At 55.8% G+C, this 20,787-nt stretch overlaps 8 protein-coding genes across 8 annotated transcripts; 5 read left to right on the top strand and 3 right to left on the bottom strand.

Moving 5' to 3' along the window:
• Nucleotides 1-1,130: 1,130 nt before the first annotated feature.
• On the top strand, nucleotides 1,131-2,848 carry EV422DRAFT_603850 (histone methylation protein DOT1-domain-containing protein). Its single transcript, XM_053073751.1, has 7 exons — nucleotides 1,131-1,668; nucleotides 1,745-1,842; nucleotides 1,905-2,035; nucleotides 2,095-2,205; nucleotides 2,285-2,354; nucleotides 2,424-2,519; nucleotides 2,591-2,848. Exons 1-7 carry the CDS (start codon nucleotides 1,158-1,160, stop codon nucleotides 2,687-2,689), a joined length of 1,116 nt encoding a protein of 371 aa, XP_052922654.1. The 5' UTR covers nucleotides 1,131-1,157; the 3' UTR covers nucleotides 2,690-2,848.
• A 555-nt stretch (nucleotides 2,849-3,403) lies between these two features.
• EV422DRAFT_211899 (uncharacterized protein) lies at nucleotides 3,404-4,337 on the bottom strand. Its single transcript, XM_053065386.1, has 2 exons — nucleotides 3,997-4,337; nucleotides 3,404-3,925 (listed from the first exon to the last, which is right to left on the bottom strand). Exons 1-2 carry the CDS (start codon nucleotides 4,218-4,220, stop codon nucleotides 3,520-3,522), a joined length of 630 nt encoding a protein of 209 aa, XP_052922653.1. The 5' UTR covers nucleotides 4,221-4,337; the 3' UTR covers nucleotides 3,404-3,519.
• An 86-nt stretch (nucleotides 4,338-4,423) lies between these two features.
• On the top strand, nucleotides 4,424-5,550 carry EV422DRAFT_540507 (uncharacterized protein). The gene has a single exon (XM_053071148.1). The coding sequence runs from the start codon at nucleotides 4,445-4,447 to the stop codon at nucleotides 5,408-5,410; it is 966 nt and encodes a 321-aa protein (XP_052922652.1). The 5' UTR covers nucleotides 4,424-4,444; the 3' UTR covers nucleotides 5,411-5,550.
• On the bottom strand, nucleotides 5,551-7,317 carry EV422DRAFT_540506 (2OG-Fe(II) oxygenase superfamily-domain-containing protein). Its single transcript, XM_053071147.1, has 5 exons — nucleotides 7,202-7,317; nucleotides 6,234-7,116; nucleotides 6,121-6,164; nucleotides 5,918-6,039; nucleotides 5,551-5,842 (listed from the first exon to the last, which is right to left on the bottom strand). The coding sequence occupies exons 1-5, from the start codon at nucleotides 7,246-7,248 to the stop codon at nucleotides 5,709-5,711; spliced, it is 1,230 nt and encodes a 409-aa protein (XP_052922651.1). The 5' UTR covers nucleotides 7,249-7,317; the 3' UTR covers nucleotides 5,551-5,708.
• Nucleotides 7,318-8,648, top strand: EV422DRAFT_540504 (peptidyl-tRNA hydrolase PTH2-domain-containing protein). Its single transcript, XM_053071146.1, has 2 exons — nucleotides 7,318-8,207; nucleotides 8,291-8,648. The coding sequence occupies exons 1-2, from the start codon at nucleotides 7,565-7,567 to the stop codon at nucleotides 8,338-8,340; spliced, it is 693 nt and encodes a 230-aa protein (XP_052922650.1). The 5' UTR covers nucleotides 7,318-7,564; the 3' UTR covers nucleotides 8,341-8,648.
• Nucleotides 8,649-9,552: 904 nt separating this feature from the next.
• EV422DRAFT_540498 (uncharacterized protein) lies at nucleotides 9,553-12,935 on the top strand. The gene is made up of 7 exons (XM_053071145.1): nucleotides 9,553-9,881; nucleotides 10,291-10,576; nucleotides 10,655-11,007; nucleotides 11,097-11,610; nucleotides 11,709-12,162; nucleotides 12,262-12,412; nucleotides 12,511-12,935. The coding sequence occupies exons 1-7, from the start codon at nucleotides 9,656-9,658 to the stop codon at nucleotides 12,783-12,785; spliced, it is 2,259 nt and encodes a 752-aa protein (XP_052922649.1). The 5' UTR covers nucleotides 9,553-9,655; the 3' UTR covers nucleotides 12,786-12,935.
• Nucleotides 12,936-12,948: 13 nt separating this feature from the next.
• On the top strand, nucleotides 12,949-13,609 carry EV422DRAFT_540497 (uncharacterized protein; the record flags this gene model as incomplete). The annotated part of the gene is made up of 1 exon (XM_053071144.1): nucleotides 12,949-13,609. A coding segment is annotated over exon 1 (256 nt), but the record flags the coding sequence as incomplete, so codon positions are not given.
• EV422DRAFT_211804 (rab-GTPase-TBC domain-containing protein) lies at nucleotides 13,385-17,140 on the bottom strand. The gene is made up of 6 exons (XM_053065385.1): nucleotides 17,066-17,140; nucleotides 16,544-16,984; nucleotides 15,093-16,028; nucleotides 14,969-15,016; nucleotides 14,575-14,891; nucleotides 13,385-14,485 (listed from the first exon to the last, which is right to left on the bottom strand). The coding sequence occupies exons 2-6, from the start codon at nucleotides 16,731-16,733 to the stop codon at nucleotides 13,553-13,555; spliced, it is 2,424 nt and encodes an 807-aa protein (XP_052922647.1). The 5' UTR covers nucleotides 16,734-16,984; nucleotides 17,066-17,140; the 3' UTR covers nucleotides 13,385-13,552.
• Between the last annotated feature and the right edge of the window lie 3,647 nt (nucleotides 17,141-20,787).

Below are 20,787 nucleotides of genomic sequence, written 5' to 3'. Positions count from 1 at the left end.
CACTTTAGGTCCAAGACGAAGTCTGAATCGACGATTTCCCGGTCGCGCTCAGCGGAAATACTACAGCGCTGGAAAACTCTCTGAACCGAGCGTTCAGGGTTCTCCAAGTTTACCAGGCCATATCCTGTGGTTTCTCTAGCTTAGTCACTTTGGGACTTGACCCTTGGAGACCGAGTCAAACAACACACAACTCGATTACACCTCGGACCCCGTTGCGCTGGATGGAAGAAGTAAGGTCACGGCTTCACAGCGAAGGCGAGCGCAAAGTCCACTGTCGCGCTCGCAGCGAAGGGCCCAGAAGCCCCCCGCAGCGGACTGTTTACTATCCCATTCGCGAGAAACGACGGAGGTCTACCTCTCCGAACAAGAGGCCGAAACCCGCGTCGGAGAGGAAGAAAGAGTCGCGGGATTTTGGGACGGAGGGCAGGAAGCGGCGCGACGAAGTCAGTAGTGACCTGCAGGAGTTCCGAGTGAAAATTGAACAGTCACCGCCTTCTACCGTAGTAACGCCAACGCCTCGAATCACCGCCATGACGTTATTACGAGACCAGACACCAGATTCGTTGCTTGGTGTGCCAGTATCTGGAAGCGGAGGCGCAGGCGGTACGAAGCCGTCAAGGCATTCGCTGGGTTCTAGCAGAAGCTCCACACCACCATCGATCAGCGCTCGATGGAGTAAGCTGCTATCCCCTGCTCTATCCGGTGGAGAGTCCCCAGAAGCGAAGAAGAGGAGAGTCGTAGTGGATGATCCGCCAGATATGGATATGGATGACACGAACAGCACTTCCATGCAGATAGATAGCCCCGTGGTTCGACCAGCCGCCACATCAAACGGAGTCGAGTCCAAATCTCGTGCCGAGCTCAAACTGTTGGAGAATCAGAGCGATACAGGAGAGGCAGCGAAGGTAGAACGTCCACGCGGCGTCGGCGTCGCAAAGCGGAAACGACCGCCCGTCACGGCGACTGCGTGCGAAGCCAAAACAGAGTCCCGCGAGAATCATACCTCCGCAGTGGCAGCAGTACAACAGTCCAAACCGGTAGAAAACGGAAGCTCCGCGACCAAAATGCCTGGCGCGGATAGTGCTACGCAGAAGGCCAACAAAGCAACGAAAGCACTGAACGCCAAGGGCGACTACCGTCATTTTCCGAAGAAAGCCATGGAACCTTGCATAACAGCGTTAGAGCTTGTGAAATCGAATCTGGGTTTCTATGCACCACTTTCCCGAGATGCGAAGCGGGCAAGCCCCGAATCGTCGCTATCCCTCGAAATCACGCCACTAGAGTACCCAGGGGAACGCGCCTGCGAAAAGTACGCCCTCGTGTCCTGCACCAAAGCCCTCGAATTCGATCCCATCGCCGACATTTACGCCACCACCCAAATGATTGTCGAGCACTCCATCCCATCAAAGTACAAAGCCTCCTTCGGCGACGCGCGAAACGGCATCCTACGGAGTATACAACGCGCCATTCACAAGAAGAGCCTGGACGATCTGAAGGTGGCGCTGGCGGCTTGGAATGAGAATATGGTGGAGTTGAAGGCGAAGAAGGTGTTTGCGCCGTGCGAGTTTTCGGGACCGGCTGCGTCGTATCACATGGTTTCGCATGTCTTGGAGCAGGCTTATTCAAGATCGGTGGCGCCTGAATCCAATCTCTTAAACGTTTACGAAGGTATGGAGGATAGAGTCTTCATATTTCCGCAATTGTTTCCGATAATCCGTGCTAAACCGTGTTCCTGACTTTTCAGGCTTCTCAAATAACGTCTACGGAGAGGTCAAACACAATTTTGTCAACACTATCATCCAGGAAGCTCGCATCAAACCCAACCACGTTTTCGTTGACATGGTATGTTAGAAGTGCTCCGTTTCGTTCCGGAATCACAGCGGTCTCATGCTACCGTTCTCCAGGGAAGCGGAATCGGCAATGTCGTCCTTCAGGTCGCCGCACAATGTCTATGCGACACATACGGCATTGAGGTGTCTGATAACCCGGCGAAGCTGGCTGCCAAGCAAAAGAAGGAGTTCATTTCGCGGATGAGGTGCGTTTTGTCCGGATTTGCGCAAGTACACTCAGGTTGCGGATGTTAATAGCTGTGAGCAGATACTATGCGAAGCCATGCGGAAGGATAACGCTGAAGCACAGCGACTTTCTGGAAGATGCCGAAATGCATGAAGTCATCAAGACCGCGGATGTGATCTTTGTCAACAAGTAAGGATTTGCCAATCACACATTGTCCGAAAAATTTTGCAACTCAGATCTGACTTCGGATCTTGCATTTCCCGACCAGCTACGCTTTCAATGCAGAACTCAACCAAAACATTCTCGCCAAGTTTTTGGATCTGAAGGAAGGGGCTGTGGTGCGTATCCAACTATCAAGGAATCAATTTGACCACCCCTTTGACGCTGATGTTTTTCCATGATATCAGGTCATATCCCTCCGCAGTTTCCTCCCTGTCGACCGCCCCACCGCGCGTAGCTCTCGCCGAAGCAACGCCATTGAGTCCATCTTCACCGTCAAGGAGGTATGTCCCCGGCAGTATGGTCCCTTCCATGATTTCAGTTCTCTCACACATGGGATGTTTTCTCCATACAGCACTACTTTGGCCGTGACTGCGTCTCATGGATGAACGAGGGCGGCCAGTACTTCATCCACACCGTCGATCGAAAGCAGCTTGCCAAGCGTTACAAGTGAGCTCCCAGGCCACCATTACGCCCGGAGACGCTCAAAAACGCATATCTCGCCGCATTGTCCCACCACGCCATCCACCAACTCATAATCATCGTCTCAACACCCCAACCCAAACACCTGATACAGACTCTGAAACACCGGATTTTATTTAGATTTTGTCTGATTTTTTCTTTTACCTTATTCCCTTTAATCTGGTGCTCGAGCGCAGGAGCTCTTCAGCGCTTCTTCGAACTTCGAGGTGGTGGCTTGGATTTTTTTTTCCGCATGGTGTTGTTTTGTACATAGTGCTGTTGTTTCGTGGTTTTGTTGGGGTGGTACTGTGTCCGTTGTAGTTGTGTATTTGTTCTCCAACAAAGTTGTTAAAGTGGAGTGGTGTTTGATTCGACGATGATGCTTGATGTACAGAGGGGGACGGACTATGTGTCGCAAGTAGACGGCTTAGCGTCCGGAGCACCCGGCGAACAGCTGGCGCTGACTTCGTGGGGCTACGCTGCCTTGCGAGCATGGCCCGAGACGTCGTGGCACTCCTCCGTACGCTTCGTCCCTCCCTTGGGGCACCAAGCAAAGCTCGAGCATCAGTACGGGCCTTGTGTGATTGCATTCCATATCGGGCCCGTTCCGCACACTAAGGATCATGGCCGATGTACAGCACCGGAGAGATGATTACGGGTTTCGTGACTTCCACAACGACGACGTCGATGGAGTTGCCACTCGGTTACTATTCTCCTTCTCACTGCCGACCGCGCATCGTTTCACCAGCTCTGTTGGTGCCCAGTGATTCCTGAGCAAGGTAGCACCGCCTGCACCGATGAAGGACATCGTCCATCCTTAATCTACCCCGTCTGCGCCAGCGCCGATTTCTGCCTCTTCCCTACCCGCCTCGGTTTGCCGTTTTTCCCTTGAGCACCAGGCTCACCGCCGTTTTTTTCGCCCGGACTTGATTCCTTGGTATTTACCGCAATATCTTCTGACCCAGCATCCTCAGCGTCATCACTACTAGCGCCCCACGCGTCCGGATCTCCCCAATCGTCGTTCTCATCCTCGTTATCCCTCCGTGTGTCGTGTTGTTTGAATTTGGCCTTCGAGTCAGTCGAGGAGGCAGAGTGAACCTCCTCGTACCACTTCAGCATCGTGGACTTTTGCTTGGTGGTGAAGAAAGGGACTTTGAGTGCGTCCTCTATAAGGGGTAGTGAGGACGGTTTTTGCTCTCCGGGCACATCTCCTGCCACGTTCTGTGATCTACCGCGAGAATTTGATAAGCATATCGTTACTTGCACAGACTTCACAAATTCTCCAGCATTCCGACATACCTATCCCAGTACGTAAAATAAGCTTGAACGGCGCCAAACAGCCTGGCCTTGTCCTTGTCGGTGAAGCGGAAATCTTGGTTCTTATGTATGAATTTCCTGTATGCGTTCATGGCGCGCAGGACTTTTACGGGGTTGTAAGGTGTGGTGGTGGAGGGCTCCCCTGAAGGGCCGGCAGGGAGGAAGCCGGACGCTTCTGCGTGGTATTGGCGTACTCGTTCTTCCATATTGTGTCCTGTCGTATGGGTCGGGTGGGTCGGGAAAAAAGAACTCGCAGTTGAACTCGATACGCTTGAGGTTGAAGTCAGGGTTGCAGTTGAAACCTCCAGGCCCGTATGAAGTTCACAGCCACCATGTAGTTCACAGCCACCCGGGCTTCCTTGCCCATATAAATCTCAGAGATTTCGGCAAGCACCCGAAAACTCGTCATCTCGAATAGCAATCGGCGACCATGACGAATAGCCTAACCAGCCCTCTCGACATCTTCCGTGCTCATCCCGACGAGACAAGACTGGACGAGCTAGGCAAGCGCCTGCTGGACTCGGTGCCTGACCGACAACCCGCCACGTTAGCTCGTGCCGTACAGAACATTATCCTTCACCAACAGCACATTGAACTCTGCGGAGCAAAAGCTGCTTTCACGGAAGCTGACACTGAGCGTGACCTCAGCCTTCGCTCCGCCCAACGTATCATCGACCACTGGGTCGCCCGCAACCCTCGCAACAGTAGCAGCGGCAGCGACACACAAACGACACCCTCCCTTGTGGTCCCACGAGAAGCGTCGGCACGTGTGGTAGGCACGTGCCGCGAGTTCGCTCTGCTGTTTACATCCTTCCTACGCGAGTCGGGTGTCCCTGCCCGACCCCGTGTCGGCTTTGCAGACTATTTCTCCGGAGAGGGGTGCGATTTCTTTGTTGACCACTGGGTGACCGAGTTCTGGCATGCCGATGCTGGACGATGGGTTCTTGCTGACGCAGAGCTTGACGATATGGTCTGCAAGCGGAACAACATCTTGTTCGATCCCCTGGATGTGCCGCGTGACCGCTTTTTGGTAGGCGGCGATGCTTGGTTGGCTGTTGAGGTCGAGAAGCGCTTGCAAGGTGACGAGTTTGGAATGCCTTGGCTCAAAGGCGTTGGGATGGTCGCTGGCGCCGTCGAGCGCGACCTCGCAGCCTTGAATGGCACCTCCCCGCTGTGCTGGGAGGCTTGGCCGGAATGTCTTATGCTGCGTGTGCCCATCAAGGGCCCCGTCCCGGATGAAGTTAAGGAGGACTACGGCGTACTGGCTGAAGCGAGCTCGAAGGCGGGCAAAAAGGGAGACATCACGGAGGAAATACGTATGCTGGAAAAGGCGATCACACATGGGGCTTTTGCAAAGTGCCAGCCCAACCAGATGATCGACCTGCGTCAGGAATAGGCAAACATATGTGTGTCGGTGCAGAGTAATTTGTAACTTGTACATTTGCTCAATAGTATTCTTGCTGTTGCTGGATGCATTTCATCCCTCGGAAACCCATACGTTGTACCATTGTAAATTCAAAAGGTGTCTGCGGTTTCACTCAGTACCGGACCTCGCCATTGGACCAGAAGCCATCTTGCTTGAATGTATGAATTAGCGTCTAATGCTCCTAGGACTCTCTGCTCTACGAAATCTTCTGTCTTCTACAATCTCCCCTCTATTGAACTGGAACGACCAAAATGGCTGCGGGAAGGCCTCAATAGACTTGCCGCACGTTCACGTTGATCCTCGCGTCCTTCAAGTAATTGTAAAAAGCTCTCCACTGCGCATCGTTAACGCTCTCTGGCGTGAGATAGTCCGGACACGTTCCTCCTAGAATCCTAGGCAGTGCTGTAGGCGGAGGGTGGGCTTAGCATGAATGGTTGGCAAAGATGGAATGTCAGCATTACGTGCGTATGCCCATACCATGATATGCTCGACGAGAATTCCCGTGCATCACTAGCACGTCGCCGCTGCGGAGGAGGATCGGAATTGGCGTGTCATCCCTGTTCTCGGATCCAATCAGAAAAACGCTGGAGTTCCCAAAACTGGAGAGGTGCGGGTGTCAGAGTGGGCCGATTGATCGCACAACGGCGGATATAGACTGCTCATGCTTGCCGGAAACACACCTAAAGCTGATGAGAGGGGCTTCGGTATTAATTTCGCTCCGATCCTAGTGACCGCAAACTAGGTTAGCAACCGAGCCGTCTCCTAGACTGGACCTGCTCACGCGTTTGTATACCTGGTGTGCCATCAGCGCGTCCCTCTCCTGGTAAAAGTTGATAATCCCCGCCTCCGATATCCACCTTTCGGCATTGTAGCCAGTGATATTCTCCACAGATTTCACAACTTGCGTGGCTAGCTCGTCAATCAAGGGGGGGAATGGTGGTCGTCGATCCAGATGGTACTCTTTTGTGCTCCAGTTGTACTGGAATCCCAGGGAAGTCCACCGAAGGCGCTTCAGGGCTTCAGAGGCGGTGATTGCTTTGAGATTCTGGGTATCTGTTGTCGGTAGATCGATGATAATCTGCGTGCTAGTTGTGTCGGGGACCTCAATCCCAGACGTAGAGGTCGTCTTAGACTTGAGGGCATTTTCGCCATCTTTGTCCGAGGACCCGTTCGCTACCTTGCCCACCCGGAACGCAGCTGCAGCACTCTTGGCGCCCTCGACTGTCCCATCATGTCGCATTGGTATAAGCGCCTCGTCCTTCTGCCTTTCTTCGCTATGTAGACTTTGCTCGTACATATGCCATAGTCCTCTGGATGGGATATCCCAGTGCGTGTCCAGATTTGTGACATTTGGAAGAGCTGTGTAGTCCTTCAGGCTCGCCTTCACCACCTGAACTTGCCCTTCCGGCGTTATCAAGCCCGGTATGAGGATAAGGCCTGGTATTTCAGGAGCACTGTACGCTGTTGCCCGTCCATTCGAGTCCGTTTCCGGCGAAGGACCAAAGAGGTTGGAAAGCGTGGGAGGGTTATATGCTAATGTAATCGGTACGAGTCGATTGGCTTGCACGGCCGGTGACGGATTACCGCCGGGATCTATGATGCTCGCCAATAGCTCTGGCGGTAAGTCTCGGCGCTTCCATGTCCGTTCGGCTACCCGGAATGCCGTTTGGTTCGGCCTTTGGGACGACCACAAGAATTGAGTACGAAAGTAACCTAAGCGCTCAGAAACACACAGAGACTGCGAGTCTTGCGAGTGCTTACCAGGCAGGAGAGTCCGGTGGGGGTGTGAAAGGTTTCTTCTTGCCCATGGTTTCCAAAAGCGGTGGAGGGAAACGCTGGGAATCGATAACCGGGGAGGTTCTCCAACTTCTCCTGAACCTTTGGAGACTTTCTGACTTTTCCTCGCTTCTTCGGCGACGTCAATTTCAACCCAGATTTCAACCCCAGAGCTTCAAAGTTCAGCGCATTCAGCACTCAGGCATACCGCATTCAAGCCAGCATTTAAGCACTACGCACAACAGTTCCGACAAGTCCCCAAAGCCGCCATCCTAACCGGCAGTTGAAGCACTATCTACACTCTCACACCTTCGTCCCCCATCCGCTCCGCAAGTGATATCATCAAAAATGAGTCGTCTTCCATCCCTGCCCTCTGCACTGTCAGCACGTACATACGCAAGCACTCACGTCGCAACAGCCGCTCTACTCGGTCTAGTCCTCGGTTGGGCTGTCCAACACTGGGCAGTTCCACAATACATCTGCCGGTTAGCAAGAAGCGGACGAGAAGTTTCTGGAGGAGCTGGGGCAGGGTTGAAAAATAGCGGGGTAGTAGGCGAAAAGAGAGACGGTTCTTCAAAGGCGGCGGAGAAGGGTGAAGACATCCTGATGGAGGATGTGGACGGCGATGACGCAACCACCGACGAAACCGACACGGATTCCGAGTCCGAGTCCGAGGCCGGAGGCACACGCGAGCACAAGATGATCCTAGTAGTTCGCACGGACCTGGGGATGGGGAAAGGCAAGATGGCGGCTCAGTGCTGCCATGCTGCTGTGGCAGCAGTCGACACCGCTCGGAGGACACAGCCTGCCACTCTCAGGCGGTATGAGCGGTATGGAGCCGCCAAGGTGGCGGTAAAGTGCCAGTCGGAGGAGGAGCTGATGGAGTTGTTTGTGAAGGCGAGGAAGGCAGGTCTGATCGCGGAATACATTGAGGATGCTGGGAGAACGCAGATCCCGGAGGGAAGTCGGACTGTACTTGCTGTTGGACCAGGTATGAGTTGCATCCGCACATCCGTGGCTCAATCTGTCCGTTGCAGGTATGAATACTCATGCCCGTTCTTGCGATTCTCACAGGCCCAATAGAAGCTGTGAATGCCATTACCGGTCATCTGAAGCTACTGTAGAAAGGATTCAGACGAAAGATATGGGGCAATGAAAGGCTTTTACCTGAATACGACGACTTTCGTATGGATGCTGTTGCTCAGCAAGTCGACAGATGAGGAACTAATTTAGCGCATGGCGTATGAATATCGGCGTATGATTATCCCTGGATCGCACTAGATAAAGTAGAGATCAACTAATATCACCGTTGTCTTCGAAACACCTTTTTACAAAACGTTGGGTCGACTGGAAGGAGAAAGAGTGGGAAGCGATCGCTCTGAGGCCGTTCAGTTTTTTGTACATACTGTACATATATCACACCGGCCCCCCCCCCCCCCCCTTTCATATTCACGCCCTTTCACACAAGGCCCCTGGCGGATGGGAAACAGTCCAAGTGGAAGTGGGCTGGTATAAAAAGTCACGTGAGCTGATGAGGGTTTATATACGGGCTTTTGCCATTCCCCGTCATTTTCCCCAAGGCACAGGCGTAACTAACCAGGGAAAACCCTGCTTGCATCGGCGTATTCAACGTTGATCGTCGTTCGTCGTCGCCGGCCGCCCCCGAAATATCATACACCAAAACACCCACCTCGTCGGTTGTCGCTGCTTCAAAATACACGAAAGCGCGACAAGCTTGTTAACTCCGAATAGGACCCTGATGTCCTGCTTGGGGTCTCGACGGCCCGAACGGGACTAGGCCTTTTGTATGTACAGTATGTATTTTCACTACGGCCGTCCGACCATCCGGCGATACCGCCTCCGTGACTTTTGGTGGGAGGCGTGATTATGCTTACATCGGGTGGGTGGGCGGCCAATCACTTGATATGGGGGATGGTTTTCTTCCAATGGGAGATTCCCACAAACGAGATGGTAATTATCCTTACTCGGTGCCTTCCCTTTTCCGCCACACACCACACCACACAGAGAGGAGGGAGGGTCCGTGTGCGCGTACCGCCGATCTGGCGTGTGTGTCCGAGTGCGTGGGAAGTGGGAAGTGGCGCGGGTGGCTGTTGTGGCTCCAACCTCGCGTTTCCTCATATCACAGTGCTATGTATGACTCAGTGGACTGCGCTCTCTGTCTTTCCATCAGTGGGTGATTGTTCCTTGTTCTTGTTCTTGTTCTGTCGCGCGCGCGTTGCCCCCCTCTCGCCCCCCCTCTCGCAGCACAAAGGGAAAGGGGGCGCGCTTCGCTTATTCCACTTACACTCCCTCCCTCTTGCTACCCACGCCTGCGCAGACGCCTCGACTATAAGACACACCCACCTCCCACCTCTTTCCCACGCTCATCGTCGCAACATACCCCCCCCCACCGCATTCCCACCCCCAACAACAACGACCATGTTTCCTTCAACCCACTCCCTCTCGTCGCGCCCCAGTACGCGCGGCCCGCGCCCGTCCTCCTTCTTCTCCCTGCTGATCCTCCTGCTCTCCCTCAGCGCCATCGTGACCGTGAACGCAGGTGGGGCTGCAAAACCCACCACCACAAAGACTACTCCTACTAGTACTAAGGCGGCTACGACTACTGCGACGCCGACGACGACTGCGAAGCCGCCCACTGCTACGGGTGGGTCACGCGAGCGAGGCAAGCTCCCCAGTGCAAAAGGGTGCCGCAGAGCCCGGCGGAGGAGCGAGGCGAGGAGAAATGGGAGCGGCAGGGAGCGCGCGATGATGAGCGTAATGGCGATGGCGAGCGATGGCGAGGAGAAGGGATGCTCGAGGCAGGCGAGCCACATTGCGCCAAAGGCGCAATGCTTCCTATAATTACTGGTTCTTCGCGAGCCTCAGCGACCGTCAGATCTTTCAGCGACCGAAGGGACCTATGCTCTGCCCGCTGCAGCCTCGTCCTATGTCACAACGTTTTGCTTCGAATTCGGGGCTTCGAATCTCGATGGGACCACACTCCTTTTTTTTTTTCATTCGAACTTCATTTTTTATTGACGAATTCCGCCGCCCCCTTTCTCGTCCCATCCCAGATGCCAGCACCTTCACCGCCCGCCAAGTCATCCTCATCCTCACCACCACCGGCGGCGACGTCGACTACCAAACAAAAGGCCTCGACGGCTACGGGATCCCTTACGAGGTCGCTGTGGTTCCGCCCACGGGATACCCTAATGCGAGTGCGCTGCCAATTGCGTTTGAGGATGCTGCCGGGAATGCGAGATATTCGGTGGTGATGATCAGTCCGGGCCAGTTGCCGATTCAGGTTGGGGGGGTTTGGCAGAGTGCGTTGACGACGGTGCAGTGGGGGTTGATTGAGGCGTAAGTAAGAGGCGCCACACTTTCCCCGAGTATCGCCCACGTCGCTCACCCTTCATCTCTATTTCATCATTCCAATAGCTACGAAGCAAAACACAAGATCCGCCGCGTAACCTTCGACGACAGTCCCAGCCCCTCGCACGGCACCGCGGCCGCCAACCCCGCCGCAATGGGCTGTTGCAACACGGGCGTCACCCAACCCATCCAACTCGCCCTCAACGCAGAGCTCCTCAAATCCGGCGTCGTGAACGGCGCGCAGGTTCCCAGCACGGGATTGTGGCATTACCCGTCGGTGATTACGAATGCGACCAGCACGACGGCGTTTGCGAATTTGGGGCCGAGTAGTGATGGCGCGTTCAAGACGACGACCGGTGTGGGGTTCATTGTGAAGTATCCGAATGGACGGGAGGCGATGGTGCATTACATGGGTTGCGGTATGTACGGACTTTCCTGCGGGTGGTCCTGTTGATTTCCTACTTTTGCTTTTTGAGTTCATGTATCTCCCCCCCCCCCTCGCAAACAGGCTGGTGGTCCCCCACCTGCAACCTCCTAACCCACGTCTGGGTCTCCTGGGCCACGCGCCAGCTCTACGACGGCTTCCGCCGCATCCAGATCTCGCTCCAAATCGATGACGTCTTCCTCCCCACCGACACCAACGCCACCTACGCCTACCGCCTCAACCCAACCGACCTCGCCAACATCCTCACCTGGCAAACCGCGTTCAACAAACGCATGCCCCCCGGATCAAACATCACCCTCTCCCTCGCGTACAACGGGTGGGGAGTCGTCACAAAGGCCGACCCCAACCTCGACCCGCTTGTGACGGATATCGAGCGCATTGATAATTTCATCAAACCGCCCGGGACAGGGACGAACATGTGGCCGCCCGCGAGCAAGCTGCCGGCGTTGAGGGCGTTCACGAAGGCGACGCTGAAGAAGGACACGTTGTTCAATTATGTGGATATCACGCCCGCGGTGCAGACCGGGTTTTATTGGTTGAGTCATACTTATACGCATTTACAGCTGGATAACGCTACGTATGTATATATACCTAGGAGGTTTGCCAGGCGTTTCGTTTTCTCCACGCAATGCTCACCTTTCTTTGTTTCGACCCGGGGGATTTTTCTGATTCTAGACGGTACGACATCGACAATGAACTCCAATTCAACATCCACTTTGCCACCATCGCCGGCATCGCCTCCTACCCGACCTACACCTCCCGCTCCCTGATCCCCCCCGCCATCACGGGCCTCCACAACGCCGACGTCCTCGCCTCCTTCAAAGCCAACGGCATCGACTTTGTCACCGGCGACGACACCCGCGACGACGTCACCAACCGCACCCACCCACTCCACCCGTGGATCTCCTCCCTCGCGTCCTCCAACTACGCCGGATACACCGTCATACCCCGCCAGGCCACCGTGATCTACTACAACTGCTCACAGCCGGGCGAGAACATGATATTGTACAATAATATGTATGCGGCTGTCCAGGGCACGAAGGATTTTGCCTACCTGATGAACTACGAGATCGATCGGGTTACGCAGATTTTGTTGAATTTGAGGCAGGATGGGTTCATGTTTCATCAGGTAATGTAATCTTACTCGTAGGAGATATGGCGGGCGAGGGTGTTATGTGTTCGGGGCTAAGGGCTAACCCTGTTTGGTGTGGGCGGGATTGTTTTGTAGGCGAATCTGAGGAACGCCGACCAGCCCCTGGTGACGATCGCCGCGACGGGCGTGCAGGGCAAATTCGGCCTGTTGCAGATCTGGTCCGAGAACGTGCTTGGCCGTCTCGCGCAACTCGTTAGATGGCCTCTCGTCACGAAGGATATCACATGTACGTTTAAACTCGATCACAATCTCCCCCCAATTTCCTCTCCCACCACTTCAGTAAATCCCCCTAACACCCCCGGTTGGTATCCCCCCCCACCACAGCCCACTCCCAAACCTTCCTGGACCGCATGGAACGCGACTACTGCGGGCGCTCAGTCCTCCTCACCCGCAACGCCACCCACTGGCTCAGCCTCAGCGCCACCTCGGCATCCAAATGCAACGTGCCCATCACCGTCCCCGGCCCCGTCCTCCGCGCCGACTGTCCCGCCGGTGTCTGCACGTACGAGCAGATTGGAGTCGATCCCCTGACGGTTTGGGTGGCCTTGAAGGGCGGGGAGAGTAGGACGTTGAGGTTCAGCCCCGCTATTGCGGTTTGATGATGCCCCCGGTCGGTGGGGAAAGCGAAGGAGGGGACGAGCGGTTTGGAGATCTGAACGAGCCGCTTTCGCTTTTTGGAAGCCGCCCGAGTCGGAGAGACAGACCCGGACTCTACATCCCCACCCCTCCCCCGGACTTCTCCCCCCCCCCCCCCCCCCCCCCCATTTTTTGTTTTTGTCCCTTTGATTTCTAGTTTTGTGTTTTCTTTTTTGGCCCCCTTGTCGAATGACACTTTCTTTTTTTTTTTGCTTTCTACGTTTTTTCTCGACACTGGGTTCTGAAACAGGCCGAGAAAACTGGCAACGTACAGTAACCACGCAGCGTTCGGATCCACCCACCGTCCATCCGAAAACAACCCAACATACTAAAAAGAGGGATGTCTCTGTAATATCCACCCCCAATAACGGTATATACAAACTCGGAGGGGTCATAGATGGAGAGTACGGGGGTATGCCGGGGATTCAAAAGGAAGTCATTGTAACATAGAAAGTGTCTGTCTTGGGAAGGGATGAGGTGCGCGGGAATGGGATGTGATGCGGGGTTGGGCTTGAGGGCGGTTTTGGGCGGTGGTGAGGTGGGGTGGGCCGTGGCGAAGGGTAGGGGACGGATGTGAAGCGGCGGAGGCGGTGAGGGCGTGATGAACGTTGGGATGGGGGTGCCGAGGACGTTCCTTGTCGAGGGTGTGGCGTGTGACCAGGGGGACGGGCGTTGTGACTTTGGTAAGGGTCCACCAGGGACACTCCAAAGCCCGTCCCTTCCAGGTCCCTCACCCACCCCCAACGACCCTCCTTAACCCCTCCCACCTCCTCTCCAACTCCGCCCTCTCATTCTCACACTCGGCCCACCCCTCCTTCGCCTCCCTCACCCCCCCCATCAACCCATCCACCTGCTCCTCCAGCTCCACGTTCCGGCTCGTCAGCTCCAGATTCTTCTGCGCCAGCCGCTGCATCTCCCCATGCACCCGCTCCTCCGCCAACGCCGCCACGTCCGCCTCCCGCGTCTCGAGCACCGCGACACGCGCCTGGAGGGTCGTCGCGAGCGTCTGGAGGTTGTCCGCGCGCACGGTCTGGTCCAATAGCCGATTGGCCAGCGTGACATGCTCGCGGTTCAGAATCTCGTACTCCATCTCCATCCTCCGGATCGTCTCGTTCATCCGCCTCGCCTCCGCGCGCAACGCCTCAAGCTCCATGTGCTCGGGCCCCGCCAACCGCACCGCCTCCGCGTGGTCCGCCGCGAGTTTGTCCAGCCGCGTCTTGGAGATCTTGATCGCCACCGCGTCCGCGACGAACTGGTCGATGTTGTCCGCGTACGCGTCAAACAGCCCGTTCTTGAGAAACTCGAGGAGTTGCTCGAATTCGGTCAGCGCGAGGATCTTGTCCGAGTTCTTCTTCACCAGCGCCAACGCAAACTTCAGCATCGCGTCCACACCCTCTGCAAACATCACGTCCATGATCCGAAACACGCACGCGAGCGGGAACCGGTACGCAAACATCGTCATGAACCATTGCGAGGCGTACATGTTGGATTTCACTTCGTGCGTCTCGAGGTGCCGGAACACGGGCGGGAGGTGCTCGATGAGGAGCTCGTCGAATTGGTACAGGCGGAGCTGGAGCCCGATCATTTTGGGCGTGTACAGGTCGCGCAGGTTGTAGGTGCGCATGAGGCGGACGAGGACGCAGAAGGATTCTTCGTCGGGCATCTGCATAAATTCAAGAGAGAGATACTGAGTGTTGACCGCGAAGGAACAAGAGTGCAATTCGGGCTCGAGAGCGGGAGAGAATCACCTACATTCAACAAAATAGCCCCAACGACAAACGCAATCCCCTGACAATACCCAATCTCCGTATCAAAAAGACTATACGCCTTGATGATATTGAACAAACTCTCCTGCCCTGGCCCCCCGACTTCCACAAACCGCTCGTGTTTCGGGAAGGTGCGGGCCAGGTCGCGCTGGATGACTTTTTCGTGGATCGAGGTGCGGGTGAGGAGGGTAGCGTATTGGTTTTCGAGGTCGGGGTCTTTTCCTTTGCAGATGAGTTGCCAGACCATGCCGCGGAGGGAGTCGGGGATGCCGAGGTGGAGTTTACGGGTGAATGTTCGGGGGTCTGTTTTGGGAAAGATAGAGAGGGGAGTTGGTTGGGGGTGGGGAAGATTGAATCAGAGGTGTGAAGGGTGTACGTACGTCTCCGCACGGTGTTTTCGTAATCGTTCATCAGCTTTCCCCAGAATTCTGTACAAGATCAGAGTGTTAGAGGTCGCTAGGTTCCCCATTCACGACATCCATGAAGTAAGTGAGTGTAACGCACCCCAATCAGTCTCAACAGCCGCCGCCACCGCCGCCGCCTCCTCCGTCTTCGGCCCCTGCGTCACCGCCCCACCCGCACCCTGCCCTTGTCCTTGTCCTTGTCCCGCCCCATCCCCCAACATCGACTCCCTAACCGCCTGAAAGCTGGCCTGCAAATACGACGCAGGACTAAATCCCCATCCCTTCTTCGTCTCCTCCTTCACCTCAGTGCTGCCGACGGGGCTATTTGCGTTCGAGACCCCAGAGGTGACGGCCTCAGCTTCTTTATCCTCTTCCAGTTTGTCGAGAACAAAGAAGGATTCGTCGTCGTGGCCTTCCCCGCCAAGCGTCGGTGTCGAGGGGGTTGAGTCAAAGGATTGCAACGAGGGGCGGCGGATTCGGCCTGTTCCTGTACCTGAAACGGGCGCGAAATCACCAGACCCGTCCGCGCCGTTATCAGCATACACATTCACGGATTGTTTTCGTAACATCTGCGGTGACCGGCCCCCACTGGCAGGTGCAGACCCCGGGCCCGGGGCTCCGACCAACTCTGAGAAACTCCGATGGTGCACTGAACTCCCACTACCACCCATCCCACCTGTCCCCGAAGACGACGGCCGTCTCGGTTTGGCGGTCGAGAATGCCGGCCGTGACGGAGTGACCGTCGAAAACCCCGTCGGGACCGTTTTGTTCCGTGTCGGCAGGCTCGGGCGGAAGATCTGTGCGTCGGAGTAGGATTTGGCGTGGGAGGAGCGGCGGTTGAACATGTCGTGGGCGGTGGCGGCGGAGGAGGGGGAGGAGGCGTGGGAGAAGGTGGGGGAGCCGGGGGCGTTGGAGGTGGCGGAGGTTGTCCGGGAATCGGGTTGGGATGTGTCTGGGCTGCTTTGTTGTTGGGGGCGGGATTGGGATGTGTCGATGGCGATGGGGGATGTTTTTGTTTTGCGTTGCGGTAGGAGGCCTGCGAAGTGTATGAAATCCAAGTACGTGTGTGAGTTCAATGATCTCGCGACAAGGGATGTTGAGTGATGGATGGCTGAATGAACTACCGATCCATCATCAACCCATCAGCCATCAGCCATCAACCATCAACCATCCTCAAGCACGATGCATGCGTGTGTGAAAGAACAACCGTTCGGTGTCCTTCATCACCCCACAAACGATGTGAGGGGAAATTGCGCCCTTGGCGCAAGGTGGTGCTCGCTTCGCTCGCAAAAGATCTGACGCTCGCCGAGGCTTGCTAAGTGCCGTCGTGAGGGGAGTATTGCGCCTTTGGCGCATTGTAGCTCTCTCCCCTCGCTCGCGGTCGGTCTCCCAGACACCGAACGAACCCCGCTCCCTTCACTCGTTGCAGTACAACCACCCTCGCTTGCATGGCTCGTCGCGGCGCCGTTCGCTTCGCTCACGAAGCTCAGGAATTCTTGAGCCCTTCCTTCGATGCAATTCCCTCGCTAACGCTGGGGCTCCGCTACTCACCAGACAAATCCCCCAAACCATCCACACCCCCACCCCCAACTCCAACCCCAGCGCCGTTCACAACGTTCCTGGGCGCGTTGTTGTCCAGCTCAGCAGTCCCGTTCCCACTCCCGTTTGGCGGCGCATGTTCGAGCTGGCTTAAGCTCTCCATGGAGATATGGCGGTGGTGGTTAGCTTCCGTCTCTGCCATCTTCCGTTTCTGCGTGCCGTCTCCGGCTGCTCCTCCAGGCCTCGCCGTGCGGGTTATGGGCGGCTTTAGTTGTCGTCTGGCGGCGTTGTCCGTTTGTTTGGCTCACGCGTGTGTTTGCCGTTGGGCCGCTTTTCTAGAAGGCCGTTCAGGCGGCGGCAGGTCTGGGCGGCAGGTGCTGGCGGCAAGGCTGGACGGACAAGGACAAAGGAAGAGCCGTGTATGAGGTGTATGGGAGGGTAGGATGCTATGCTCTGTTATGTTATGTGGTTGAGGGTGGTGAGCGATGAGGTCTGATAGAGGGAAAACAAAGCGAGCAACCTGAGCAACCCTACCCGCCGCTCTACGACATCCCCCCAGGAACCGCACCCTCTCTCACTACCATCACAAGGCGCAGGCGGTAAGATATCCCAGCACTCCTGGACCCACGACCGCCGTCAGCAAAGACAGAACTGATAGTGACCGATACGGTAGGATGGCCAACAGGCCTCGACCAGGGGTCGGGAGGAGGCAGTCTGTCCGCCATATATCTGGTCTGAACGCCTCAATCGGTACAGGCCTGCACGTTCTACAGTACTACGGGGTCTGAGACGTTCACTACCGACATGCAGAGAGTTGTGATGCACTTACTTGTCCACGTATTCACACGCACAATGCATAGTTGGGTTGGGATCCACCTTCGATTTGGTCAACGCTCTGCGGAGAAAGAAGAGGATCGAGTCTTCAAGGAACACTTTATGGCGGTTTTCGAGACGGTCAAACTTGTAGTAATGGCTGCCGAGGCTGCCGAGAGGCTTGGATAACCGCAACACCGTAGTCTTATTTGATTCTCTGGATGACGAAAAGCCTGACACAAGGCGGCGGGACGCCAACAAGTTGGAATGCTACGGAAGAAAACCACCCAAACGGAGGGAAACCTCGCCGTCACTTGTGATTCCAGCGGCAGTTTTATTGGTCTAGCAACGACGTCGTCTGATGGGGCATATGTACCCTACGGGCTCGGACATGCAGGGGGCGGTAATGGAGTTCCTGTGGAAATATAACCATGACTCCGACATCGTCGATATCGGTAGGGCTAGCAAAGTCTGCGGCCCATGAGAATATCGATTTGCGGATTTCGATGATGTCGGATCTCGATGTAGTACTCGGAGGCTTCTTGACAATCCTAGCTTGTCGCCAATCCCGTTGCGATGGACGGCCAGCTGGGATTGTCATAAAGGCGTGAAAGAGGGCCAGCCTTGTGGGTTATAACTCCACATGCCTGGGAATGATCGGTGGGGCTTGATTCCTGGCATTTGAATGGATCAGGAAATCCTCGAGGAGCCTGCCATATCGGTCGTCTCTTCCAAGGTGGCCTCCGTACCGCACAAATGTTGGCGAAATCTCAGACAATGTGTCCCACTAGAGATTGAGTTAGGAGTAGGAATTTCTGGAGGTGCACACATGCAGCGTCTCGACAACGCCGATGGTGACCACGGAGGATGATCTCCGTTCGCCACGGGAAACCATGCGGCTTCCGACAACCAAAGATCAAATCATGGGCAAACTGGCATTGGGCTGAAACAGAAGGTGATCAAAAGCACACTACGACACTGGGTGCTCCTCGATCCGACGGTAACCCTAAGTGCCGGCGACAGCTTACGTGCACCCCCCTCTCAATCAAAGCCAAAACAAGTTGGACCGCCCGCCACTCGGACCACGACCTCCTCCTCGCCACCGGCAGCCGCGCCATTACCGCCGCCGAACCTCTTCCTGTCCAATCAAGCCCTGTTCGAAGCTATGAGCAAGTATCCCGACATGAGTGTTCGTCAGAGAGGAGAGGAGCGCCTCCAAGATGAGCCTGTAGGGGAAGTCCCAAGAGAATTACGATGCTTCGCCAGAAAAATACGCTCAGTTTGTTCTTGGACAGCTGCAGGCCTACGTACCGAACGTCTCCTATGCACTTTTCCCTTTTCCGTAGATCATTGATATGCGAAAGATTGGAGCGGCGGGGAACCTTACTCGCGACCACATCTGTCGGTCTAAATCCGGGACCAAACCGGTCGAAAACTGTCGTGATGACTGTGACTGTGCTGTCAAACCCCATCGAAAACGCGCTCTGACGTAAGCCCAGGCAAAGAAACTCCGCTTGCGCGACCTTGCGCCTCATTCTTAAACCAGAACTTCAGTTTTCTGCAGGACGTCGAATTCTTTCGAAAATCTCGGCAGTGAGCGACGGCTGGGTTGACCCCCACGGTAAAGGGACTACACACGACATACAAACCGACCCAATTGACGAACCACTCGCCAGAGTTCTTTCTTACAATGGTTGGGCTTGCTAGTGGCACCCGGACGTACGCTTCGGTGCTCATCAACGCTTGCAAGGAGAAGGCATCACCAATCCGATTCCGGATTTCGAATTCCCCTCGCCAAACGCCACCCCCAGCCAACTCTCCTCCGCCATCATCACCTATTGACTTGCCGTCACCTCTGACAAGGCCCCCATGTCCTTATCAATACATACACGATGAGGCCAGTCATTCTAGGGACTCTTTCCGTCCCACCAGTGACGACCGACAGCACAAACGGTGCATCTAAAGATTTTACAAGTGAACCGCTACGAATTCCAACCTCATGCCAGGACAATCGCACGCTTCGGGTTTTCGATACCGACTCCAAGACATCGGCGTTGCCATGAACGACCACCACCTCGATGATCACCGCGAGGACGCAAGCCCTGGAAGGTCGCACGCCCCCGTCGAGCACCCGGAGGTGCTTTACACAAAGATTGCCAAGCTCGTCGATGGTGACGTAATCCACACGGCCCCCCGTTTCCGCTCTCTCCGCACCGAAAGCAGTGGTGCTTGCGATCTAGAATCTTAACATACCAGGCGAGATAGACCGTCCACTTGAATGCTCGCCGCCGCCAAACAGGGACCATCGCCAGGACTGCCGGCAAGGCAGTTGTATAAACATTTTCAATCGTTGTTGGCGAAGCGGGCTGGGCGCATTTGGTTCGCAACCAGCTGTTCGTCCGGGTCCCCTACAGTAAACTGTCACCAGGGGCACAAACACTTCTTGGGCCGCTTGTTCTGCCGGAGGCCACTCCTGGAAGCCGGCCTGACGTTCGCCCGATACGGAGGATTGCGGTGATACCGACTCAGCATGGAGTGACGCAAAACGTCAAGACCCTCCACAGCGGCGCCACTTCGGGCTTCGAGACCATGCCCATCCATGCCATTGAAGCGGCTATCCCTATCCCAGCCACTACCACCACCAAATGGATGGCTGGATCGGGTGACTGACCTAGCGGGGGCAGAAAGCCAACTGGCAACCCTAACGATGACACGGGACTGCTTCCATCAACGCTTGCAATTCCGAGAAGGCGAGACAGAGGAGGTCCGAGAGCTGCAGGGCGAGTCCGGTCCACCTGTTCGACACCTCGACGAAAGGGCGACCGTCACCTTCGCGTCCTGATGCCAACCGCAAATTGACGACTATCAAACCCTCTGCGTTCACACCTTCTCCCTCGCGAACGGCCTCTGGAATCCTCCGAGCGACACCGTCCCCGCCACCGCTGTCACCGCCAAGGGCAACGCCGTCTTCGCCCGAAAAGGATTTTACATCTACGTCACCCTCAAGGTTGCCTAAGCCGCCATCGCCTTCCAGATGGCCACAGCCCCGGCTTGTGGGCACGGTGGCCCAACCACATCTGCTTCAAAATGACGTATCCCCGGTGCCGTCGTCACCGAAAACTATTCAGAATTCTACCGCTCCTTCGCACGCCTCTCCAAACGGCAAATGTTTGGTGCCGGCATCACCAAAAATCAATTCTATTTCTGCCGGCGTCTCGCACGATCTCACACAAACGGCAATGCCTGGCGCCGCCGTCGCGGTGCCGGTGTTTGGCGTCGCCGGAAAAGAAACCGAGCGGGCTAAGCTACCTTTTTGAACGTGACGCACCCACACCGAGCCGTCTTAAGACGCACCCACGCCTCGTCCAGGCCCGGATCGTTCGCTGAACGTATTGCGACAGTGTCTTCGCCTTTGGCCGTAGCCCTACCCTCCTTCCACGGTC

Source organism: Fimicolochytrium jonesii (assembly GCF_025526975.1).
Source record: "Fimicolochytrium jonesii strain JEL569 chromosome Unknown EV422scaffold_26, whole genome shotgun sequence".
In the NCBI taxonomy this organism is placed as follows: Eukaryota; Fungi; Chytridiomycota; class Chytridiomycetes; order Spizellomycetales; family Powellomycetaceae; genus Fimicolochytrium; species Fimicolochytrium jonesii.
This window is presented reverse-complemented; position numbering and strand designations above follow the sequence as displayed.

Excerpts from the sequence above, each read along its gene's own strand:
- EV422DRAFT_603850 (XM_053073751.1), top strand. The coding sequence starts at position 1,158 with ATGGAACCTTGCATAACAGCGTTAGAGCTTGTGAAATCGAATCTGGGT. Across the intron at positions 1,843-1,904 it reads ACCACGTTTTCGTTGACATG|GGAAGCGGAATCGGCAATGT; the intron begins GTATGTTAGAAG and ends ACCGTTCTCCAG. Across the intron at positions 2,206-2,284 it reads GATGTGATCTTTGTCAACAA|CTACGCTTTCAATGCAGAAC; the intron begins GTAAGGATTTGC and ends TTTCCCGACCAG.
- EV422DRAFT_211899 (XM_053065386.1), bottom strand. The coding sequence starts at position 4,220 with ATGGAAGAACGAGTACGCCAATACCACGCAGAAGCGTCCGGCTTCCTC. Across the intron at positions 3,926-3,996 it reads TATTTTACGTACTGGGATAG|ATCACAGAACGTGGCAGGAG; the intron begins GTATGTCGGAAT and ends TTCTCGCGGTAG.
- EV422DRAFT_540507 (XM_053071148.1), top strand. The coding sequence starts at position 4,445 with ATGACGAATAGCCTAACCAGCCCTCTCGACATCTTCCGTGCTCATCCC.
- EV422DRAFT_540506 (XM_053071147.1), bottom strand. The coding sequence starts at position 7,248 with ATGGGCAAGAAGAAACCTTTCACACCCCCACCGGACTCTCCTGCCTG. Across the intron at positions 7,117-7,201 it reads CCACCGGACTCTCCTGCCTG|GCCGAACCAAACGGCATTCC; the intron begins GTAAGCACTCGC and ends GTCGTCCCAAAG. Across the intron at positions 6,040-6,120 it reads GCCCCTCTCATCAGCTTTAG|TTTTGGGAACTCCAGCGTTT; the intron begins GTGTGTTTCCGG and ends GCACCTCTCCAG.
- EV422DRAFT_540504 (XM_053071146.1), top strand. The coding sequence starts at position 7,565 with ATGAGTCGTCTTCCATCCCTGCCCTCTGCACTGTCAGCACGTACATAC. Across the intron at positions 8,208-8,290 it reads TGTACTTGCTGTTGGACCAG|GCCCAATAGAAGCTGTGAAT; the intron begins GTATGAGTTGCA and ends CGATTCTCACAG.
- EV422DRAFT_540498 (XM_053071145.1), top strand. The coding sequence starts at position 9,656 with ATGTTTCCTTCAACCCACTCCCTCTCGTCGCGCCCCAGTACGCGCGGC. Across the intron at positions 12,163-12,261 it reads ATGGGTTCATGTTTCATCAG|GCGAATCTGAGGAACGCCGA; the intron begins GTAATGTAATCT and ends ATTGTTTTGTAG. Across the intron at positions 12,413-12,510 it reads CGTCACGAAGGATATCACAT|CCCACTCCCAAACCTTCCTG; the intron begins GTACGTTTAAAC and ends CCCCCACCACAG.
- EV422DRAFT_211804 (XM_053065385.1), bottom strand. The coding sequence starts at position 16,733 with ATGGCAGAGACGGAAGCTAACCACCACCGCCATATCTCCATGGAGAGC. Across the intron at positions 15,017-15,092 it reads GGCTGTTGAGACTGATTGGG|AATTCTGGGGAAAGCTGATG; the intron begins GTGCGTTACACT and ends GATCTTGTACAG. Across the intron at positions 14,486-14,574 it reads TTGGGGCTATTTTGTTGAAT|ATGCCCGACGAAGAATCCTT; the intron begins GTAGGTGATTCT and ends GAATTTATGCAG.